The following is a 22,766-nucleotide window of genomic DNA, read 5'->3' as shown; positions in this document are numbered from 1 at the left end:
TTTTCCCAGGTAGCCGGTCCCACGTCTCTCGTCGCCTCCACGGATCTCAGCTTGGCTGTGGATCAGGGTCGGAGAAGTCTGGAGGTCAAGGCGCCGGTCGGGCTCTGCAGTCGGTTCCTCGTAGAACTTGTGTAAAGCAAACGGCAGGTCGCTTGCTGGTGCCTGTTTGCACAGGGTGGCCACTCCTTGGCCACAAGGGAGATTCTTCAGTCTTCTTGTCGTCGAATGTCGAAGGTCCAGAGTTTCGTGTCTAGTTTCAGTTCAGGATAATCCAAAGTCCTAGGGACTCAGCTCCCACTCTTATACTAATCTGGGGGGCTGGGTTACCTGCTAGGTCGCTTCTATGGGTGGGACCAGGGAGGGGGGTGGTTACACCCCCTTCCCTTTGTCCAGTTTCGTGCCAGGGCTGGGGCTGGAGTGCCCCAGCACCGGTTTGAACCGGACTATGCATGGGACACCTTGTGTGCCCCAGGCAGTGTCTCGTTTCTTTCATCCTTCCCTGCCCCAATACATTAAGTCCTGTCTGGGGTGGTGCTAGCACCCCCCAAGGCAGGAAACCTATTGTCCAAGCCTCCCTCGCTGGAAGGACTCCCAGCAGCAGGAGGTCAGACTTGTGTCTGTGGCAGCAGCATCCATTTTGTGATGCTGGGGCTCTGGTTAACTTTAACCGGTTAAGTAGGATTTTAACATGTCTTCTCCCTCTAGAAGGGGGGAATACTATCCTCATCGCCAGAAATGGTGTGGGGGTAGTATTCCACAGTGTTAGACACCTTACACGACATGTTTTGATAAAGCCAAACCATAGTTACCATAACCGCAAGGATTATAAGGTACTTTTAGAGTATATGGTAGGCGATATCATAGAACAGCTATAAGGACATGGTTCCGAAAGCTACAGGCTCAGCTCATGCTAGAGCACGAGCTCACATGTTACCAAGCACTCTGCCTCCAGGATTGTTAAGGCCTGCCTTAGGAGTGGCTTAAAGGTTACCCATGTGTCTATATATAAGGTAGGTATAGGAATACTATACCTAAGCTAGGGGTGATTACACGACCTTGCCCCAGCTGAGTGATCAGCCAGTTGTGTCATGATGGGAGGCCAGCCAGGGGTGGCATAATACATGCTGCAGCCCCTGGTAGGCCTAGGGTACAACCATGCCCTGGGTACCTAAGGTACACTGTACAGGGCCCTATAAGGTGATCCTTACCAATTGGGTTATGTACCTAAAGTACATAGTCTGAATCTAGAGAGAACAGCTGGGCTGTGGGTCTGATTAGCAGGCCCACAGCCACATCTAAGTCGAAAACCAGTGAAGCGAAAGCAAAAAGTGGGGGTGACCATAGGAAGCAGACCCTACTCTCCTACACACAGGGCAAAGCTAACATTGCTGTACAGACATGAACATATTGCACATCTGTTTATATATACATGTATCACATTATCACATAAATGTCCCCACCAGTCATGAAACATGGAGGATTACTGCTGAAGTATCTTACATGGAACGTTAGAGGGCTCTCCAACCCTGAAAAGGGGCACCAGGTATTGTCCTATTTGGCAAGGCATGCCATACAGGTGGCTTTTTAAAAATGTATTTATACAAGAGACTCACTAGGATCCACTTCTCACACATTGCTATGCAGCAACATGGGGGGCGGGGGAGGCGACACAATAGTCTCTTTGCCACTTAGAGCACTTATTGCAGGAGTGTGCGCATTTTGGTTCTAAAGTCGCTCCCTGTTCAAGTCTGGGAAGAGGTAGCCGACAATGAGGGCAGTCACCTCCTAGTGGCGGGCACGATAGGGAAGGACTTGCTCCTTTTGATGTGTATACCTCAAATGTAGACTCTGCTGAATTTTTCCCTAGCATTACCAGTCTAGACATTGACAATATACTAATGGGGGGGTTGGGGGAGGAGACTTCAATCTGACGCTGGACCCCTCAATGGACACGACAGGCACAGGACGGATCACTAAACCTCATGCGGTGCAGACACACCTCTTTGTTGCAGTCTTTTTTTCCTAAATATCCCTGGAGGGCTAGTCATCCTACGGTTCTATTCAGACCTGCAAGCCTCGTGGTCACGTATAGACCATTGGTATCTCTCTCCCTTCCTCCTATTACCTGTTACTACAGCCCATCATCTGCATACATTATCAGATCACTCGCCTGTACTCCTGGCATTAACCATTTCCAATGTGGCACGCTCACATGTTTCCTGGCGACTTCCCTCAGAGGCGCTTCTCTACGAGGTATTTCAAAGTGGGGTCAGGGAATCTATGACTGAATATTTCCAGTTAAACACGGGAACGGTGAAGCGGCAGTTCTAGTTTCAGTTCAATGTCCCACCATGAGTAAACAGGACCACACGCACAGCACACAACACCCCCAAAAGGAGGAAAATAATTGAAAACTAGAGAATCAAGGGTACAAAGCACTTGTATGATTTTCTGTCAAGATACATATTTAATGAGGCATTACACTGACAGATTTGGCCAGAGGCCTTGTAAGAAAGATATCAGAAGTAAAATGTTCTCACCTTTCCTGGCCTGAGTGTGTGTCACTAAAGAATTCACAGTATAATGAGAGTGGGGTGGGACAGAGGATGCATCAGTGCTCGGTAATCGAGTTCGCTTGGCAAGGTCCTAGAAAGAGACAAGAGATCACAAAGCAGATATATTAATACAAACCATCAAACTCAAACAACAAATGTTAGAATCTAACATCAGCATCTGTTAAAACCCTGGAAACGAGTAACTATGCATGACCTCACAAATTGAAATTTTGTTAAATCACAATGATTGAACCCCAAGTGACAGGTGGCCGCACAAGGAGAGGCATGTGGGATTGAAAGTTTAAGTTTATCCTGCTTAGTTGATCCCAATAAGAGGGTAACATTTTCCAAGGTGTTCTATTGGCAGGTTGCCTTCTACATAACATTTTCCAAAGCGTCTAGGTCTCCCTTCATCTGCTCACCTTTCAGATAGGTCCCCCTTTTTTTTTTTACGGAGTTTTATTGAGTGCAAACTTGTCCCGAAGGTATCGGGTATGAGATCGCTTTACACAAGGACCAGTTGCATTACAGGAGGACACATTCATTTTTGTTAGGCACAAGGAGATTAAGTGATTTTCCCAGAATCACAGGATGTTGGGCGTTCTTGCCGAGACTCGAACTTGGTTCCCCAGATTGAGGTCCCCTGTCCTAGCAGTTAGGCCATATCCTCTCCCCTACTTAGGTAATGGCAAGGAAAATGTCACTTACCCAGTAACCATCTTTTCTTGGCATGTATCGCTGTAGATTCACATGCATAGCATAATCCTGCCATCTAGTGTTGGACTTGGATGTGTGCAAGTTGATTTTCCTCAATAAAAATCTTTCACTAGGTAGTGTGACTCCTCCTCTTGCTGCTAATGCGCATGGTCTTAGACTCCATTATTAGATAATTTTCCTGCATGTCAGGTGAGGATAAAATGTGAAGCAAAGCGTAGTATATAGAGATGTCACTTGCGAAAAGAGTTTGAGAAGTAACTATAACAAGCACTGACGTCCGGGGAGTAGGGTGGGCAAGTGTTTCTACAGCACTACATGTCACGAACAGATGCTTAATCAGAGTAGGAAGTGGATTTCTGCTGCAGTAACCCCCGTCTCAGCATAATAAACCCACACTGAAGTCAGTGTGGGATGTATTAATATCATGCACTCAGAGGGCATCTTAGAGATGCCCCCTGAAACACGACCAGCCTCTGACTGGTAAACACCAGCCTACCACCACAAGACAGGTTTCTGTACCCATGGGGTGGGAGCCTTCGCTCTCTGGGCCCAGAAACAAAGCCTTTTCTGGGCAGAAGTGGTCACACCTCCCCCAGGTCAGGAAGAGCCATCTGTGGCAGGGGAGCTTCAAAGGGCTTGCTGCCTTTGTAACCCGACCCCCAGCCTCTCCTGCTATGAAGAGCAGGCACCCTTCCTGTCTCACCTTCCTTTCAGTGGGAGTGCAGGGCAGAAGAATAACAGCCCAGAAGGTGTGTCCACCTCTGCAAACGCCACCCCTCAGGTGGGAGAGGCGAGGTGAAGCCCACTCTTCAGTGCCCACCATCTTGCAGATGGCAGGAACTCTCCAGTCCGTGTTAGGGATTGTGCCCACTCCCTCACGTGGGGATGAGCACACCATTGGCTACTGACCTGAAGACCCCTAAAACGCCCCCTAAATACAGTATTTCGGGCGCAGCCCTGGACCCAGAAGGCAGATTCCCGCAACCTACGAAGGAGGACGAAAGAAGATGCCAGCAGGAGTCTGCACAGATGAACTGACTTGGCCCCAGCCCCAACTGCGGTTTCCGGAGACCCTGCACCAATAATCGCCTTGCCCTGAAGCCAGCAACCTCCAGAACCCCTGGCAGGACTGACTGGCGTCAACAAAGACTGGATCTCCTGTGAAGAGCAGCTCTGTTCAAAAGAAAAACCAGAGAAAGACTACAAGCCTGCTGAGGACAAAGAAACCAGCTGCCTGGAACCACCACTGCACCAGAGGCCTACGGCCCGAATCAGAGTGGCCCACCGGTCCCAGCGAGGTCCCCCAGCACTCCAGAGAGTCCACCGTGGGTTGACCCCTATAGGACTCCACGACGTTGCCTACAGCCTCTGCAGAGACCACCCCCAACCGCAAGTGACCCGGTAAGGTGAAATCTGACCTGCGCCCTGGAGAAGAGAACCGGAGGTGCACCCACATCTCCGAGCCCGCCAATTTACCTGCCCAGCTGTTGGTTCTGTGCTTTGAGAAAAACTGACTTACTTACCTCTATCCAGGAAACATCCCAGCATCATCTCTAGACATCTCACATCCTGAAAAGTAATCAAAAGTAACCGAAAAGTAAATACAACTGTACTTTCACATTTTTACAATCCTGTAAGAAAAGTCCTTCATCCAGCTTGCTTTTTAACAATCTGTTTTGAAAGGTAAAATCATTTTTCCCTGTGCCAAGTCCTGCTTGGTTGCATAAATAAGAATACAACAGAGAAATTTGTTTTTGATACAAACAATTGGTCTGAGCTCAGTGTTTGGGGTTGTGAGATTTCTTGTCTGTATGTGTACAATAAATACTTAACACTATCCTCTAATAAAGCCTTACTTCTCACCCACACTACCACAAATTGAGAGTAAGGTATTATCTACTTTAACCGTTGTAAGCCTATGGGGGATGCACTGGATTCTGTGCATACTATAGCTTACTTTGGTATTGTATATACAGAGCCAGCTTTCTGCAGTTATCACCCTAGATCTCACAGGGTCACTGAATAGGTCATGGGTGTGACGGAGCATTACCTTTAAGATTGGTAGCCATTGTGTAGAGTAAAGTGTCTCAAAGAGGAAGTATTCCTCTAGAAGCTCATTGATACACCTTATGGAAGGTGGCAGCCTTACCAATCAAGTCATGATATATAGTCGTGTCATTTGGGGAAGATGGTTTCGCAGGATACAGGTCTGGGTCTGTATCAGCAGGTGGATCAGTGCGTTTAGTATCCCATGAGTCACCTTCTGGTGGGATATCAAAAATGCCCCCCATTGCCTCTTCCCCCTATGAAAGAATGAGTTGACCCTTCCGGTGAATATGGTAAAGGGAGAGCTGGTGAAGCAGGTGGTGAGCGAGTGGTAGGCAACTGGTATAGATGGTGGGCTCATGTTTAGAAGACTTGTGTACTTGTCTGTTTTCCTTCTCTGTTTGAACAGGGATGGAAAGTCCAAAGCCTCTTCAAAATACGGCTGCCCTTTGCAATGTTGAGCATCAGTTTGCGGAGGTCGAGTAAATATCTGACCGGTGTCTGAATGGAACATAATATGCTTCGGCTGACTGTATTTCTTCCTGCAGTCTTTGAAGCAGGAGTTCCACGGACCCCGATCTATGGAAAGTTTTGCTGGATGTCGACATTCTTGGCTCAGACATGGATATTTGACTCTGAAGATCTCTGCTCCTATGGAGCAGGTTTCGGTGCCGACAACAGCGGTGTTTCAGTGCTGAAGTTTTTGGTTCCGAAACTGGACTTGACTGAAGCGGGAGTGGTTGGCTCTGTATGTAGCAGGCCCCTTCAATGGTTTCTTTGGGGCTGAGCTAGGGCTGGGCAGGTTCAAAGATGGTCAGTGCAGACCATGGCAAGAAGGCAGTGGTGGCCCAGCAATGTGTTTAGGTCAGTCTTTAACAGGAGGTCGACCCTTTTTGGTGGTCTGCTGGAGTCAATGTCAAGGTGGTGGGGGCACAGCACTCGCTGTTTGTTGAGCAGGAGATAGATCTTCAGCCTCAAAGTCAGAACTGTAGCTGGAGTCGGGTAGAAGGTCCCTTCATCCGCAGCAGACACCTGTTAATTATGGGTTTTTTTGGATGTCTTCGGTCCGAAAAGGTATGTTATTGTCTGCGCTCCTTCAAGACATTTTTCAAGGTCAGGCACAATGGACAAGTAAAGTCTTCTTCGACTTCTCACAGCAGGACTTGTCATGGTTGGGGGATAGGCACAGATTACTGACCTGGTGGAGATAGTAGTGGATCGAGTGAGTGAGTGAGTGAGAGTGTGTGTGTGTGGGGGGGGGGGGGGGGGGGGGAGTATGGGTAGATTAACACGAAAGGTTTGAAGTTAAGCCCTGAAGAAGGAAGGCCCAAGCAGGGCTGCAGTCAGTGAGTTCCCATTCCTCCGACGAAATTGAAGTTGTCGAACCCAACAGAAAAGAGAGTGGACTGCAATCGAAAACAAAGATAGAAAGCAGGTTACAATCAAGAAAAGTGCAGCATAATGGTATGAAACCAGAGCAGAAGAGCATATGTCCAAACTTGACGGTGGAAGAAAACAATTTAATAATGAAGTCGATGGCCATGGGCATTACCAGCAAAAGAGAGTCCCACTACCTTTGGACTTGATAGACTTTCTTTGAAGAAATACAGCTTGCACCCATCTGAGCCCAACACTAGGTGGTTGGATTATGCTAAGCATGTGTATCTACTGCCACACATGCCTCAAACAGTTTCTTCCATCAAAAAACAAATCAGCCCTTACTTGTTGTCCATCCAACCGCTTACACTACTCTTCGCAAATCACCTGGGTGCCATTTTTTTCATCTCGATGCAAACCTTCTCTTTTGTTCTTTCGTCCAAAATATTCTGCTATGCCTCCCATTATTTTCCACAGCAAATGCTTAGCCTCCGACTCTTGCGTTCTTTCCCTTGCAAGAGGTTCTCTGATCCTGGTCGTTCATTATCCCCACCTCCCCTACAAGAAGGTTTGGTTTAGTTCATGTTCACACTGCTATGTTACACTGAGCTTTCAAGTACTGCTTTTCATCTACACTCGTAAAGTACATTTTGCAATTTTGTTTTCTTACTGGCTTGTTTCACAAACCTTCTCGGGATCATTGCCCTTTGGTTTCCCGTAAGCCCTTTCACATCTTCTGATATATAGCCAATAAGTTAACTAATGGTTTACAATTTTGAATAAATTGTACAGGTTCACTCTCAGGACGACTCGTGCTGCGTGAATATCATCAACAGAGACATTCTTCTAATATGTTGCACAGTCTACATGAAAAAGCTGGTTCAGAGCCATAATCAAGGGAACAGGCACTTTCGGACGACAAGCTGACGCTACCTGTGCAACTAAAAGTCTAGTCATTTTATTAAAAGACATGAATCTGCTTTTTCACCTATGCGTGCACCTTATTAAGTAACAAGGGTACACATTGACAATACGGCTGCTGCCAAAATCTAATGCATGTACCTTATTTACATTGCTCTTAAAAACTCTGTGCAGCCTCGAAATGTGCCCCTCTTGTTGTCAACATGGATGAACTCTGACCTCCTTCACGACCCCACTCTTTCCTTGGTTTGCATCCATGTCCCAACTAAGCAGCCCAAACCCACTCCACAACCCTCCTGCTACGGGTCCCTATACTATGCTCTACTCTCCATTTCTAACAACTAAATGTGGTGCAAAGATATACCTAAATCGCTACTGAACTGGCACAGCATTGAACAGGAGAATGGATGCCCGCAAACAACTGTAGAGAGAACCAAGTGGATCAAGCAGCAAGTATGAGAAAGTAAAAACCTAGGTAGTGAAAAAGTGATGTAGATGCAATTCATACGTTTGGGGTGGTTAAAGTAAGTCACTCCGATGCCCCAATTAAAAAATGAACCCCCAACTCTCAATAGAGAGAAACAAAAAACACAAGAGAGCAGGAGGGAAGATCACGGCCAATCAGAAAGGTCATCACCTACTGTAAGAAAGTGGCTCTGAATATAATGCACCAAAGTAAGGTTCAGTGTACACAGAGTCCACAGTCCCCAGAGGTTTGGCAGAGGCTAAAGTTAGATATAACCTTACTCTCTAAAGTGGCAGCTTGGTCGAGCAGTAAGGCAGTATCAGAGGACAGTGTTGTTGTACACAGTCAGCAAATGGTCTCACACACTCAAGAACTGAACTCTAGGCCAATAGTTTGTATATAAAAATATATCGTTTTATTTTAGAACCACAAGTAGGTATCAAAATATACTTTCCCAGACTGAGATGCTTTAGTTAAATACTTTCAATAGGCAATAGACTTTTGAATGCAATAGTTACAATTGTTGCAATAGGCAACACAATTCAAACACAATTATAACATTGAGCTCAATGAGAATTTCTAAGTAAATGCATATAATTACTTTTTGGATTACTTTTCTAACCACAGGACTGGATCCTAGATTCAGAACTGGGACATTTCCTGGAAACAGGTGAGTAAATGTGTTTTGGTTAAAGGTATGATTTTTAAGGAATATTATTGTATTTCAAAAGTTGACACGTCCAAACTTTTTCACATAGAATCACCAATGTTATCCTATGGGAGGAAATTCATTTAGCAGGTAAGTAGGGTTATCGTTATTTTTAATTACTCAGTGATGGATCCTGGATTCAGCACTGGTGCATCTCCTGTAAATAGTTTAAAGAAATCGTTTTTGTTATACAGGCGATTTCTAAGGAATATTTGTTTGTTTCCAAAATCAACAGAAGAATTTCTGGCAAAAACCAGGCAATGTTATCCTATGGAGGAAAATCAAGTTAACGGTAAGTACAGTTGTAATTACTTTTCAGGGTCAGTGCTGGGCACCAAGAACCAGCACTTGGATCTCTCCTGATAACAGGTGGGTAATTTCGTTTTGGTTGCTCGGCTGATTTTTAGTGAATATTTTAAAGTTTCAAAACTCGACACTTAGTGAAACCAGTCAATGTTACCCTATGGAGAAAATGTAGGTTATCGGCTTTCAGGTAAGTACTCGACTGGCAGAGTTAAGATTCTGGGCACAGACTCAGGGGTCGCTCAGGGTCAGGTAGGTACAGTTGTTACACCCTCAGCGGCACTGGGGCAGCCGGGTGCAGAGAGAGTTAGGCCCAATGTTAGCCTATGGCGGGCAGGGGGCCTTTGGTTGGTGGCTGCTGGTAGGCAGACCGGGCGGCTGTGGGAGCTGAGCTCCTGGTCACTTGCTCAGGGCAAGTTGGGAAGTAGATTAGGATAGATGTTGCATTTCCAGGGGCACTCGGGCGGCTGGGTGCAGGGTGCTTTTGAGCCGTTGACGCTCAATGGATTTCTATGGAGAAGCTACAAGACTAACAAAGGCTGCAAGCTCGGGGACGGAGACTCTTCAGGTGCGACCACCACTTCGAGAGGTGAGTTGGGAAGCTGTAGGTTAGGTAGGCACCCAGGAGCTGGGCACAGGGGGCCGCAGGGCAGCAGGGTTTCTTTTCGCGTCCGGAAATCTTACCCTCTGCTGGTCGCGGTTGGGGGCAGTCCCTGGTTCTGAGGCTGCAGGCGTCGTCAGGAGCGTCGAGGAGGGTCCTTGGCTGCTGGATTCTTGGTCACAGTCGCCGGGGGGACGTCCTCGTGGTCTTTGTTCACTCAGGCACTGGCCGGTGCAGAGTGTGCTGGATTCGCGGTTCCTGGCTAGTGCCAGGGGGTGTTTGAGCAGAATCACCGCTCATGGAAGTCCCAGTCTTTAGATGAGCAAGGCAGGCAGGTCCTCCGGGGTTTTCGAGGCTGCCAACCGCTGGAGACGCCAGGATTTAGCAGGAGCAGGTTCGAGGGTCGACAGGCCTGTAGGGCTGGGGCCAAGTCAGTTGATGTCGCCCTCTTGTTAGCAGCTGCACGGCAGGTCTTCTTTCTTCTTCTTGTTGTTCTCGTTTCCAAATCTGTATCTGAGGAAGGAAGGTTCAGGGTGCCCCTAAATACTAAATATAGGGGCATTACAGGTAGGTAGAGGTCCGGGACCAATGGGTCCCTTCCCTGGGGTGGGTACACCCCCTAGCCTGCCACTCACCTGTGGGAGGGGGGCAGGAGCCTAGTCCTGATTGGGTAAGGATCCACATCTTCAAGATGGCGAGAGCCCAGGGTTGTGCTTCACCTCGCCTCCCCATCTGAGGGGTGGGGTTGGTAGAGGCTGGCACACCCACTTCCCTCCCTTGGGTTTTCCTGTCAGAGAGGGGGTCAGAACCATTGGGAGCCAGTTGCTGAGTACAGCAAGTGGTCTGGAGAAGCTCACAAAGGCAGCATGCCTTTGAAGCTTCCCCTGCCCATCCTGGGGGAGGAGAACTAGCACCTCGCCCAGGATGTGTATTGTTGCAGGCCCACGAGAGCGGATGGCTCTCTACACAGGGGTCCAGCAACATGTCTGCTGGGTGGCAGCCTAGGCAGCCACTCAGTCAGGACGCTGGTTGTTAGTTTCAGGGGGCATCTCTAAGATGCCCTCTGTCGTGCATTTTACATTAAATCCCACACTGGCATCAGTGTGGGTTTAATGTGCTGAGAAGTTTGATATCAAATGTCCCAGTCTTCAGTATAGCCATCATGGTGCTGTGGAGTTCGTGATGACGACCTCCCAGCACCATATACTCTTAATGGCAGCACTGCATCATTTATCAGGCAAAAAGTGGGGGGGGGGGGGGTTACTGCAACAGAAACTCACTTTCCTACACCTACTTGAAGCTAAACCTAACCAAGACAGAATTGCTGTTGTCAACAGATAAGATACAGAAGAAACCAGGCTCAATTACATTAACCTTGACTGCTTTTAACCCACATTTTCACTGAATGCCATCTTGGACACCAACCTCACCCTCAGGCACATGCCCCCCCCCCACCCCCACCCCCTCCCAAAAGAAAACAGAGCGACAGCTCTCTTCTTAAGAAGGTGAAACAATTACTTCCAGAAACAACTGAGAAGTGCTGTTCAAGCCTTCACTCTCATCTTGATAGTGATATAGCCTTGCTCCCTGTCCGCCAAGACTCCCCAATGGCGCCCCTAAAGAGCATCCAACACTTTGCAATACGTCTCATTCAGGGCCTAAAAAACATAACTTGCACATTTCCTGAATACTGTTGGAACTTTATTGGATCCCTTTGCCAGCCTGCACCAGCTGTAGGTCTTCTTCATCTATGCACCCAGGATCTGGAATAACATTCCCATATCATTCTGCACCTTTCCAATGCTGCTCCAATTTATTAAAAGAGGTTAAGACTCACCTCTATAAAGAACACAACAGCAGAATAAATTAACCCTCCACAACCCAGCAACTTCTATCGCGCTTTGACTTCATGCCGGTCTTCCCTTCTGGACCATGGCGAAAAAGCAGTCCTCATCCTCCGAGAAGGTGTTATTACAACAGGTAACATTCCCCGGTTGCACCACTCACCTCCCGATGAAGGGTAATCCAATTTAAGTGTAATAAGTAAGCAATTAGTCATGTCAAATGAACTTTTAGTCTACAACATGGTAGAAAGAAGGCTTCCAATTATTCTCAAAGGAATAGTGTCGTCATCAACAACATAGCAGATTGAGAGAATATAGAAAGAGAGAGCTATAAAATGAGAGGGAAAAACAGTGATGGGGAAGTAAAAGAACAGTAATGAATAATGAAGAACAAAAGATGACAAAGAACAATAATGAGAATTGAATGAGGGTGGGCAGACACACCCACGAGGGAACAGGGCGGCCCGCAAGTAAGCCGGCCGAGAGCTGCTCTGCGCCACCCGCACAAAAGAATGGAATAGCCTTAGAAGACTAACCTCCACCCGCACGCCTTGATTTTGCCCGCTCCCGCCTTTGATGTGACGTACTCTGGTGTTTAACCGGCGGCGGCGCCGGTGGCATTTTCGCTATCAGTGGTACTCCCCGTTCTTTCTTTCTCGTTTTCGGCGCTGCGGCCGGATGTGTGTTGAGACAGCGCTCTTCAGAGCAGCGGGCGCACTTGGAGAATCGCGAGCTGTGCTCCGCACTTTGTCTCGCCTTGGGGAGCTCGGCTTCAGCTCCGGGTTTACCTTGGGCAGAGTCAGCACTTGCGGCTCTCAGGGTGAGCTACAGGGCGCTAATTTTGAGTCAGTCACGAGAACTGGAACAGCCGCTTTAGAGTTGAAGTCGACTTGGAATTTGTCCTGCTTCAAGAGGTCCTGGTCAGGCACCCGGAATACAGTTCAACGTGGGGGGAAGAGCAGATGAAGGAGGTAAGCCAGAAACATGGCATGAGTATTCAGTTTATGGATACAGTCTCCCCGCCCCTCATTAATAAAAATCTGCCTGATAAAGGGAGTAAGCCAGAAATTCAACCCAGAGGGAAAGATCTACCGGTTAATTTTGACAGGGAGGTAACACTGGGCAGAAGATATAAATTAAGATAAAATAACCCTCTTGGTAAAGCGGTGGTTTCTCAGATAGAAGCACAATCTGGACAACCTTTAGCTCCCCCGTTAGGTAAAACCAAAAACAAGAGTCTCCCTGTCAAGACAGGGAAGAGCACTCCTTTAAAAGAAAGGAAAAAGATATCAGTGCCAATAGCCTCCAGAGTGACTCCTTCACTTAGGTCCTACTTTAAATTAAATCTGCAGGTTAACTCACAGTGTAATATGGAACCCCCTTAAAGAGACAGCCGTCATGCCACAAAATACTTCAATTTCACCGCCAGCTGATCTAGTTTCAAACAGGTTCTCGCCCATGAGTGATCCCTCTTCTACTTCAGAATCGGAGGGTCCTGATTTGGTAGGGAGGGCCGACCAGATCTCTGGCAGGTCAACTAAGGAAGGCGTTAAAGATACTTCAGGTCTAGATATAGTGCAGGGGTTATTGAGCCAGCTTTCGCTAGAGAATAAAGACCGCTTCGCTAACTCAGAAACCAACCAGAAAAAAATTCAAGATACTTGTAGTAGTCTGGAAGAGAATCGGTCAGTACTAACAAAACGTATGGAGGTCCTGGAAAATGGAGTTCTAGAACTGGGGACAGACCAGCAAGTTTAACCACAAAAGAGCTGCTCCTAAAGTGATAACCACTATAAGGTTTGAGTTATATTGTGAGTGGGGACATCATACAAAAAGTAACGGACTGGTCTCACACACCACCTGGTGTCATGCTTCATCATGGACCAGTCCTCGCCCTCTGAAGCCTTGGTTTGATAGAGGGCGGACATACACCTGACGACAGGGATGTACTTCTAAACTAAGTGAGGGCCCGTGTATGAGTGAGTGAGATTAAAAATCATTATAGTTATCCTCATTGTGTTTTTTAATGTGAAAGGTAACTATATGATCCTCCTAGACCTCTCCGCGGCTTTCGACACGGTCTGCCACCGCACCCTAGTGCAGCGCCTCAGCAACGTCGGAATCCAGGAGAAGGCGCTGGAATGGATCGTCTCCTTTCTCGACGGAAGAACACAAAGAGTCCGCCTACCACCGTACAAGTCAGAGGCCACCAAAGTCATCTGCGGCGTCCCACAAGGATCCTCACTGAGCCCGACTCTCTTCAACGTCTACATGAGCCCCCTCGCGGCCATCGCACGCCAACACAACCTCAACATAATCTCCTACGCCGACGACACCCAGCTGATCCTCTCCCTGACCAACGACCCCGCCACCGCCAGAGCCAACCTGCACGAAGGGATGAGAGAGGTAGCCGAGTGGATGACGACGAGCCGCCTGAAACTGAACTCAGATAAGACGGAGGTCCTCATCCTGGGCTCCTCGCCCTCCGCCTGGGACGACTCCTGGTGGCCCCCCGCCCTGGGCACCGCACCCAAACCGACGGACCACGCACGCAACCTGGGTTTCATCTTGGACTCCTCCCTCTCCATGACCAAGCAAGTCAACGCCGTCTCCTCGTCATGCTTCAACATCCTGCGCATGCTGCGGAAGATCTTCTGGTGGATCCCCACAGAGACCAGGAAGACCGTCACCCAGGCCCTCGTCACCAGCCGACTGGACTACGGCAACGCACTCTATGCCGGAACCACCGCCAAGATCCAGAAGAGGCTCCAGCGCATCCAGAACGCCTCAGCCAGACTCATCCTCGACATCCCACGACACAGCCACATCTCCGGTCACCTAAGAGACCTGCACTGGCTCCCGGTCAACAAGAGAATCACCTTCCGCCTCCTTACCCACGCACACAGAGCTCTCCACGACCAAGGCCCGAGCTACCTCAACAACCGAATCAACTTCTACGCTCCCAAACGCCACCTCCGATCCGCCAGCCACGCCCTCGCCGCCGTCCCACGCATCCGCAGAGCCACCACAGGAGGAAGGTCCTTCTCCTACCTGGCCGCCAAGACCTGGAACTCCCTCCCGGCAGACCTGCGCCTGACCCAAGACCACCTCTCCTTCAGGAAGAAGCTCAAGACCTGGCTGTTCGAGCAGTAGCGGCACCCCCCCCCCCCCCCCCCATAGCGCCTCGAGACCCTACGGGTAGGTAGCGCGCTCTATAAATGTCTTTGATTGATTGATTGATTTAAAAGCAGGTGACGGTATGTGGGGGAATTAGTGTCCCCTAACCGTTGTGTTTAGACGTCGACATGTTTCTGCCGTCTTGGCCCAGGAGGGTCCAGGGCATTCATCAGGACCTAAATATGTAAATGGGGGCTCCGTTCTTACCAAAAGTGGCAAGAGTGTACCACTGTGTGGACGTGATCACTGTCACACTCCACAATTGGATGGCTCCTAGATTCAAGCCTGTAAAAGAAAATGTAGGGAGAGAAAAAATATATAACAGACCGTAGTAGTGGCGAATAACTGAACTCAATACATGCACTGATCCAATTTCTGTGTGAGTGACTACTCATGTGACATGTGCCACTCAATTTGTGTACATGATGGGGATGCAAAGGTGAGAGCACGTGTCTCACTGTTCTTACCCTAAAAACCAAAGCTACTGGCCCCATGGGAAGAGGCAACAGAATTTGTCCAATGGGTCAATTCCAAGGACACCCATCTCAGATTCACACACAAGATTGATGTGAACCACGCAATTTTTCTGGATCTAGACATTACCATAACCCAAGAAGGATTCACAACAAAGGTTCATAACAAAACCACAGATGAAAACAGTTTACTTCTCTATGAGAGCTACTATCCTAGGGCCCCGAGACAAAACCTCCCGGTAGGTCAGTTCCTCCGAACCTGACTGAACTACTCGAATACAACAACCTTTGAGGAGCAGTCTGAACAACTGGAAAATAAACTTCTAGAAGGCCACTACCCGAGAAAAATGGTGAGACGAGCAAGGAAACGTGCCAGGAACAATCCAAGAGAGTCACTACTAGAGGATATAACAAAAGGAGACACCAAAAGACCAGTATGCGTTACGACATACACTCCGAACTCAAACAAAGTACAAAAAAGTGTGAGAAAAAACTGGCACATCCTCAATAGCGCTGGAAACCAGTGGCAGCCACCTTTATTTGCCTTTAGAAGAAACAGGAGTCTGAGCGACGAACTAGTACACGCAAAGAGACCATCGACCGGAGAAGAGGAACAACAAACTCTGTGGAGCCAACCACGGCCTGTCGGCCACTTCTCCTGTGGGAACTGTACATCCTGCGCACTCACTTCTAATACCAAGGAGGTAGACATAGGAACGGGGATCCCTTGGCAACTGCGAGAATTCAGTAATTGCAACACGGAGAACGTCGTATACCTCTTGAACTGCCCATGCGACCTCAAATACGTTGGCATTACCACCAGGAAAATCGAAGTGCGTATCAATGAACATTGGAGCACGATTCGGTGTAAAAAGCGCAACACCAAACTGACTCGTCATTTCATTGAAAAAAAACAAAGAGAGACCTGAAATGGACCATTCTGGAAGTAATGAAAAAACGAAAGTTTGACCTTACTAAAGCCCTATATGTAAGAGAACAACGCTGGGTGTTCCGTTTACGAACCTGGGACAAAGGGCTCAACGATGGAATACCGTGGCTCTAAATGGGGTGTTGAAAGCTCTAACAACCACCAGTAGATTAATTCACACTAACACAGACAGAGTGTACCTGGTATACGATCACACGACACAGTGAAACCATCGGTACATGCAGTGCCCGGTCTTAAATGAGTTTACTTAAAATGGGCCGAGTCTACCTGGAATTACCACACTTAGCTGGCTTTTAAACTAAGTCGAAGTCGTGAGGCTAATAGGCCACATGCCCTCCAAAGTCATCCTCCCCCAGCTGGAACCGTCTCTCACCCAGGCTTAACGTATGAATAGAAATGATGGCGCCGACACTCAGCGCTAATACCCAACATTTGACATCCTTACCCTTATCACCCTTATTATGATCTTCCTTTGGAATACCTGTTTACACAAGTGCATCAGAGCAAGTCCAACCTAAAACTGCCCGCTAGTACACGCACAACATCGCCCATCTGGGCAGCTCTAGACTCTAGGTAGAATACCCCCCTTTGTTCTGGGCAATCAGCCGCTCACCCGTTCACACACACCGGGTGCTTCGCAGTCACGCATCAGTCACACAGAGCAGACGTGTACTTCTGCCCCTTCTGCAAAATTTCGCCCCTCTGGGCAGCTAAAAAAATCAAGGTAGAATTTCACCTTGCATCACAGTAATTGGCAGCCCACCTGTTTCCACATCGGGTGCCTTGGCAGTCACGCACCAATAGCACACAAGAGCATGCGTGTACTTTTGCCAATTTAAAACTAGGCACTGTCGCGTAGGGCACGGACCACCGCGCACTTTTCCTCAGTGATTTCCGTCACGCGTTTCACTTCTCTAATCTGAGCATGTGCGTAACTCCACCATTTTGAAACCAGGCACTCGCGCTTCAGGACACAGGAAGTAGTGCTACTGGTTTATTCACACTGAGCATGTGCACAGTGCAGCCATGGATGATTCAGGCTTCCCCTCCAGGGACATAGGAAACCACGCACCCGATTTCACTTAGTACCACTTAAAACCAATTTGCTTAAGTGAGCAGACTATAAAAGCACAACGGCTCTCCACCCAGTCTTACACCAGGGAGGAACGGGATCAGTCGCCTAGGATCTACGCAGGAAACTTTCCTTGAGGCAGTAAGGGTGTGAATGAGATCGGGTTGAATGAAATTACTTTGGGGCAATTAGCACAATTGAGGATGAATGTTATGTGTGTTTGTACTTGAAAAACCATAATTCTCACGCCAGCTGTGATCTATATGCTTTTTCCACAGGTTCTGACAAACAGGGGTTTCCCCTCCCCTCCTCCCATGGGGCCAGTAGCATTGGTTTTTAGGGTAAGAACAGTGAGACACGTGCTCTCATCTTTGCATCCCCATCATGTACACAAATTGAGTGGCACATGTCACATGAGTAGTCACTCACACAGAAACTGGATCAGTGCATGTATTGAGTTCAGTTATTCGCCACTACTACGGTCTGTTATATATTTTTTCTCTCCCTACATTTTCTTTTACAGGCTTGAATCTAGGACCCATCCAATTGTGGAGTGTAACAGTGATCACGCCCACACAGTGGTACACTCTTGCCACTTTTGGTAAGAACGGACCCCCATTTACATATTTAGGTCCTGATGAATGCCCTGGACCCTCCTGGGCCAAGACGGCAGAAACATGTCGACCTCTAAACACAACGGTTAGGGGACACTAATTCCCCCACATACCGTCACCTGCTTTTAAACATCATATAGTTACCTTTCACATTAAAAAACACAATGAGGATAACTATAATGATTTTTAATCTCACTCACTCATACACGGGCCCTCACTTAGTTTAGAAGTACATCCCTGTCGTCAGGTGTATGTCCGCCCTCTATCAAACCAAGGCTTCAGAGGGCGAGGACTGGTCAATGATGAAGCATGACACCAGGTGGTGTGTGAGACCAGTCCGTTACTTTTTGTATGATGTCCCCACTCACAATATAACTCAAACCTTATAGTGGTTATCACTTTAGGAACAGCTCTTTTGTGGTTAAACATTCATAGTTGGAGGCTGCTAGCTCCTAAAACCCCACGCCTCTTGTTCCCTCCTCCACACAGTGTGGAGCTCATGTGTTTTTGACAGAGCAGCAAGACCATTTTCAGGAACTGGATAGGCTTAAGACACAACATCCGGATTCTTGATATCAAGACGGGAGCGGAGGGGGAGAATGTTAAAGCTTTTGTGGTAGAGATTTTGTCTAAATCCTTTCCCCAAGTCGCCTCCGCCTCAGTCTGGGACACAGAAATCCAACGAGTGCATTAGGACACTTTCAGGCTTAATCCCGGTCAGAAGCAGCCCAGGAAAATCCTGGTGTACATACAATCATACTCCCTTAAGGAAAAACTTTTAGGGGCGGCTTTAAAATTGAAAACTATTCAGGTTCAGGAACAATTTTTTAATATAAGGTCCGATATATCCAGAGTGACAGAAGATAGAAGGTGGGAGTTGGGCAAACGGATGGACTCCCTGAGAGAATTGGGTGCCCAAGTAAAGTTAAGGTTTCCAGAATTCCTTAAAGTGATGTGGGCCAACAAAATGTATAACTTTCATTCCCCAGAGGAGGTTGATGGTTTTTTGTCAAGTAATAAGTCAAGGACCTAGCCGAGTGAGTTTAAAAAAATAAAAAAACCTGAGTTTATGCAGGGAGGTTGGTGGTCGTCATTTTGTAAATAATTAAGGCAGGTGATGGATTGCGGCTCGAATTGGCAATAGCCAATAAGTGAGGATTCCCAGGGAAGGAGGGGGGTGGGATGGGGGGCACATGGGTGGTGGTGGGGAGCCTGGTGGGAAACATGGGGATAAAAAGAAAAAAAAAAAACTGACAAAGCGTCCTCCTTTGATATAACCTACATTATTGAAAGTAGAGTGATCAGGAACACTCAGGATGGGGGACAGGGATAGGTTATTAGGAAAAGAATGTACAGGCATATGTTGGAATGAGAACGGTCTAAGGGTTAAAAGGATACAGGGATTATTTGTACAATATCTGAAGGACACCTCTGCAAGTGTTCTTATGCTCCAGGAGACTCACTTTTTAAGATTAGAATACTTAGCATTATTCAATAAACAGAAATGGGTTAATAAGGTTGTAGCTACAGACCAGCAATGCTGTTCTAAAGGAGTTGCTATAGTTATTAAAGCAAACGCCGGAATAGAACTAGGTAAAACTCAGATGGCTACTAAAGGGCGTTGGGCGGTAGCAGAAATAAAAACTTGTGCTAGCGCCTATACTCTCGCCAGCTATTATGGTCAGAATGAGGACGATGTTACACCTTTGAACAATCTTTGTTCTCCTCTGCTTGATTTTGAAGCCCCACTGATAATTGGTGGGAATTTTAAATTACTTCTAAGTAACAAGTTGGATAGGTCCTCACCTCGCACTCAAATTAATGCGCCTCGAGCTAGAGCCTGTCTTTCTGCTATGCTAGACAATTTAAATCTTTGTGATGTATGGCGAAAGAAAAAGGGAGATGCAAGGGACTATTCCTTCTTCAGCATAAAGAATGGCCACTTCTCAAGGATTGATTATATGTTTATGGATCTTTCAGAAGTGGACAAGGTTAAGAAAATTGAATATCTGCCTATCCATCTATCAGATCATGGAGCAATAGAATTAAATATGGAACTCCCTTCACGCTCCTTAGCTAAGAGGTGGACCCTGAATAGAAGGCTACTTTTACAATCCGATATTATGGATAAGATTAAATTCGAATCGGCTGTATTTTTTTTTAAATCAAAACCTAGAGTCTGCTCCTTTACCTTTTGTTTGGGACTCATTCAAAGCCTGGCTGAGAGGTATGTTGAAGGGAGCCGCAGCAGTCTGGGTCAGACTAGAAAAAGAAAAAGTAGCCCTATTAGAGGAGCGGTTAATAAAGGCCGAAGCAAGCTTAAAGACTGATCAAGACCAGGGGGAGGATAAAGAAAATCTAGTGGGCAAAGTTGATGATCTTCAGAGGGAATATAGGCTGGTAATGGAAGGAATTATGTTACAGAAATGGGAAGCGAGTAAAATGAGAGTTTGGTCAAGGTGAGAACAATGGGAAACTATTAGCAATGAAGAGCAGAATGGATAGGTCCCAAAATTTCATCAGAAAGATCAGACTAGAAAATGGTGGCAAGCCCTCTGATCAGTTTTCCGATAACATGGGCGAGAGAGAGTCTGAGTTCTGTAAATTATTCCAGGACTTGTACAAGGAGGATTTAGAGGTAGATCAGCTGGCCCATCAATGGCTTGCTGGAAAACAGCTTCCAAAGCTAAACACTGATAGTTTATTACTGCTCAATCAAGATATAACAGGGAGTGAAATTTTGGATGCCCTTAAGAAAATTAAGAAGGGTAAAGCTGCAGGCCCAGACTCGATCCCTAACGAGATTTATGTCATCCCCAGCTGGTTAAGATTGTTTAATGATATTCTGAGAGGGTCCTCTCCACTGCCGGATTCCTGGAATGATTTTAAAACCTGGGATAGATCCATCACAATGACAATCTTATCGACCAATATCACTGCTGAACTGCAGTAACCTCTTCGCGCCTATATCGATAGGGCGTGGCACCAGAAAAGGGTGCCCACTGTCTCCTATTCTTTTTGATCTATATATTGAGCCCTTGGCCCAAAGCCTTAGGCTAAATAAAAGTCTCCCCTTCACTGCAAATGGGTTTTCAAGAAAATTAGCATTGTATGCTGATGATTTGATACTTTTTACATCTAATGTTAATCAAGCCCTACCCACACTATTCAGGGAAATGCAGATCTTTCGGAAAATGTCAGCGTATGAGATTAACAGTAATAAGACCGAAATCATGACTTGGAATTCAGAAGTGCAGGGGTTCAGGGCCTCAAAGGAGTTAAGATATTTAGGAATAATCATCACACAAGAGTTAAAAGAGCTGCCCAAAATAAATATAGCTAGAGTCTCTAAGGAGGTTAATATTCTTTTGAAGAGATGGCAGAATCTTCCACATTATGGGAGATCTAACCTAGTTAAAATGTGTTTTGCCTATGTTTGCTTACCTTTTCAATAATATCCCTCTGACTTTTGATAAAAACTTCTTAGTAAAATTCAGGGAAGGATCTCTACTTTTATCTGGGCTGGTAAGGGGATCATACTATCGTGGAAAAAGCTTAGATGGAGGTTTGCACGCGGTGGCCTGGGTCTGCCAGATTTACAGTTATATTGCTGGGCATATCAATTAAAGAATTGCAGGATGCTCGTTCTCAGATCAGATGATACTTTGATTGGTTGCATGTTTAAGGTCATGCTGCAGGATAGCCCAAACGAGGGTTTCATGTACAAATTCGGTGCCCCCAATTTTTTTTCAAAAGTCCGCTTGAAGGATCTATATGCTGCTGCCAAATTATGGTCTGACTGCCGCATAATTTTAGGTATACCCTACTACAGCGAGTGGGCCCCGTATGGGATTCACGGGGCACCCCTGAGTGCCTGAACGACGCATTATCTCAACCTTTGAAAGCGGCGGGTGTTCAGCGTTGGGGCGACAGTCAAAGGAAGTAGTTGTCTGCCCTGGGACACTTGGAAGAACTTAACGGACGGCAGGCTCTCCAGATTTAAATATTACCAAATCTTAACATGGTGTAAGAACCAACATTGGCAATTCCCCAGAGACAATGCAATGGAGTACGAACTCCAAGATCTAAACCCAAGGAAAAAGGAGATAGTTCTCTGGTATAATTATCTCCTTGCTGCTGCAGAGAGAAAGCTTGATCCTCCTCATGTGGTCTGGGAGAAATGCTTGCCGGACGAAGAGCTGCAAAATGTATGGCAAGTATCTTTAGATATACTATACTCTTTAATCAAATCGTCTGCACTAAGGAAAAACCACCTTTTTACCCTCCACAGGATATATTGGTCTCCGCTTAAGATATCCAAAATTAGGCGAGGTAGAGATGCCAGATGTACAAGATGCCGTATTCACGAGGCGGACCACATCCACATGTTTGCTACCTGTCCAATGTTGACGGAATATTGGAACAATGTGGGTAAGACCTTGTCAGAAGCACTGGGCAAAGGTGTGGAGGTACGCCCTTCTTTAATTTTCTCTCGCATTGTACAGCCTTCAGAGGGTGAGGCGGACTTCACGGGTGAGCAGTGTAAACTTGTGTTCTATTTAATCCTCTTAGCAAGACGAGAAATATGCAAAAGAAAGCGCCAGGCAGATCCTCCAACCTGGAGGGGATGGTGGAACTCAGTAAGATTTTTTTAGAGACCTAGATCAAAAGGTTAACTCCCATAATAATACAAATGAGATCGGGCTATTCTGGAAACTACTAGACTGAGTAGATGGTATGGCTTGTATAAACTGTCCAATGATTAACCCCTTCAGTGCCCATGACGAGCTGGACTCGTCATGGGCTGCAGTGGCGCAGTGCCCATGACGAGTCCAGCTCGTCATGAACTCCGCCCGCTAATAAAAAGCGCGGCACTGGGCGGGGAAAGGGGCGGGCATGCAAGGGGTTAAACCTCTTGGTCAGCTTATGATGTGCAGCATGG

The 22,766-nt window shown here is 47.0% G+C and overlaps 1 protein-coding gene across 3 annotated transcripts in view; it reads right to left on the bottom strand.

Moving 5' to 3' along the window:
• PPP1R12C (protein phosphatase 1 regulatory subunit 12C) overlaps window positions 1-22,766 on the bottom strand; it is a 1,231,266-nt gene that overhangs the window by 355,980 nt on the left and 852,520 nt on the right. For all 3 annotated transcript variants that reach the window (XM_085616407.1, XM_085616408.1, XM_085616409.1), the window contains one exon: window positions 2,541-2,646. In XM_085616407.1, the coding sequence (XP_085472533.1) occupies window positions 2,541-2,646 (106 nt within the window). The remainder of the gene's footprint in view (window positions 1-2,540; window positions 2,647-22,766) is intronic.

The sequence above is a fragment of the Triturus cristatus genome, chromosome 7 (assembly GCF_964204655.1).
Source record: "Triturus cristatus chromosome 7, aTriCri1.1, whole genome shotgun sequence".
Lineage (NCBI taxonomy): Eukaryota > Metazoa > Chordata > Amphibia > Caudata > Salamandridae > Triturus > Triturus cristatus.
Note: the sequence above shows the minus strand (reverse complement) of the source record. Positions and strands in the feature narration are given on the sequence as shown.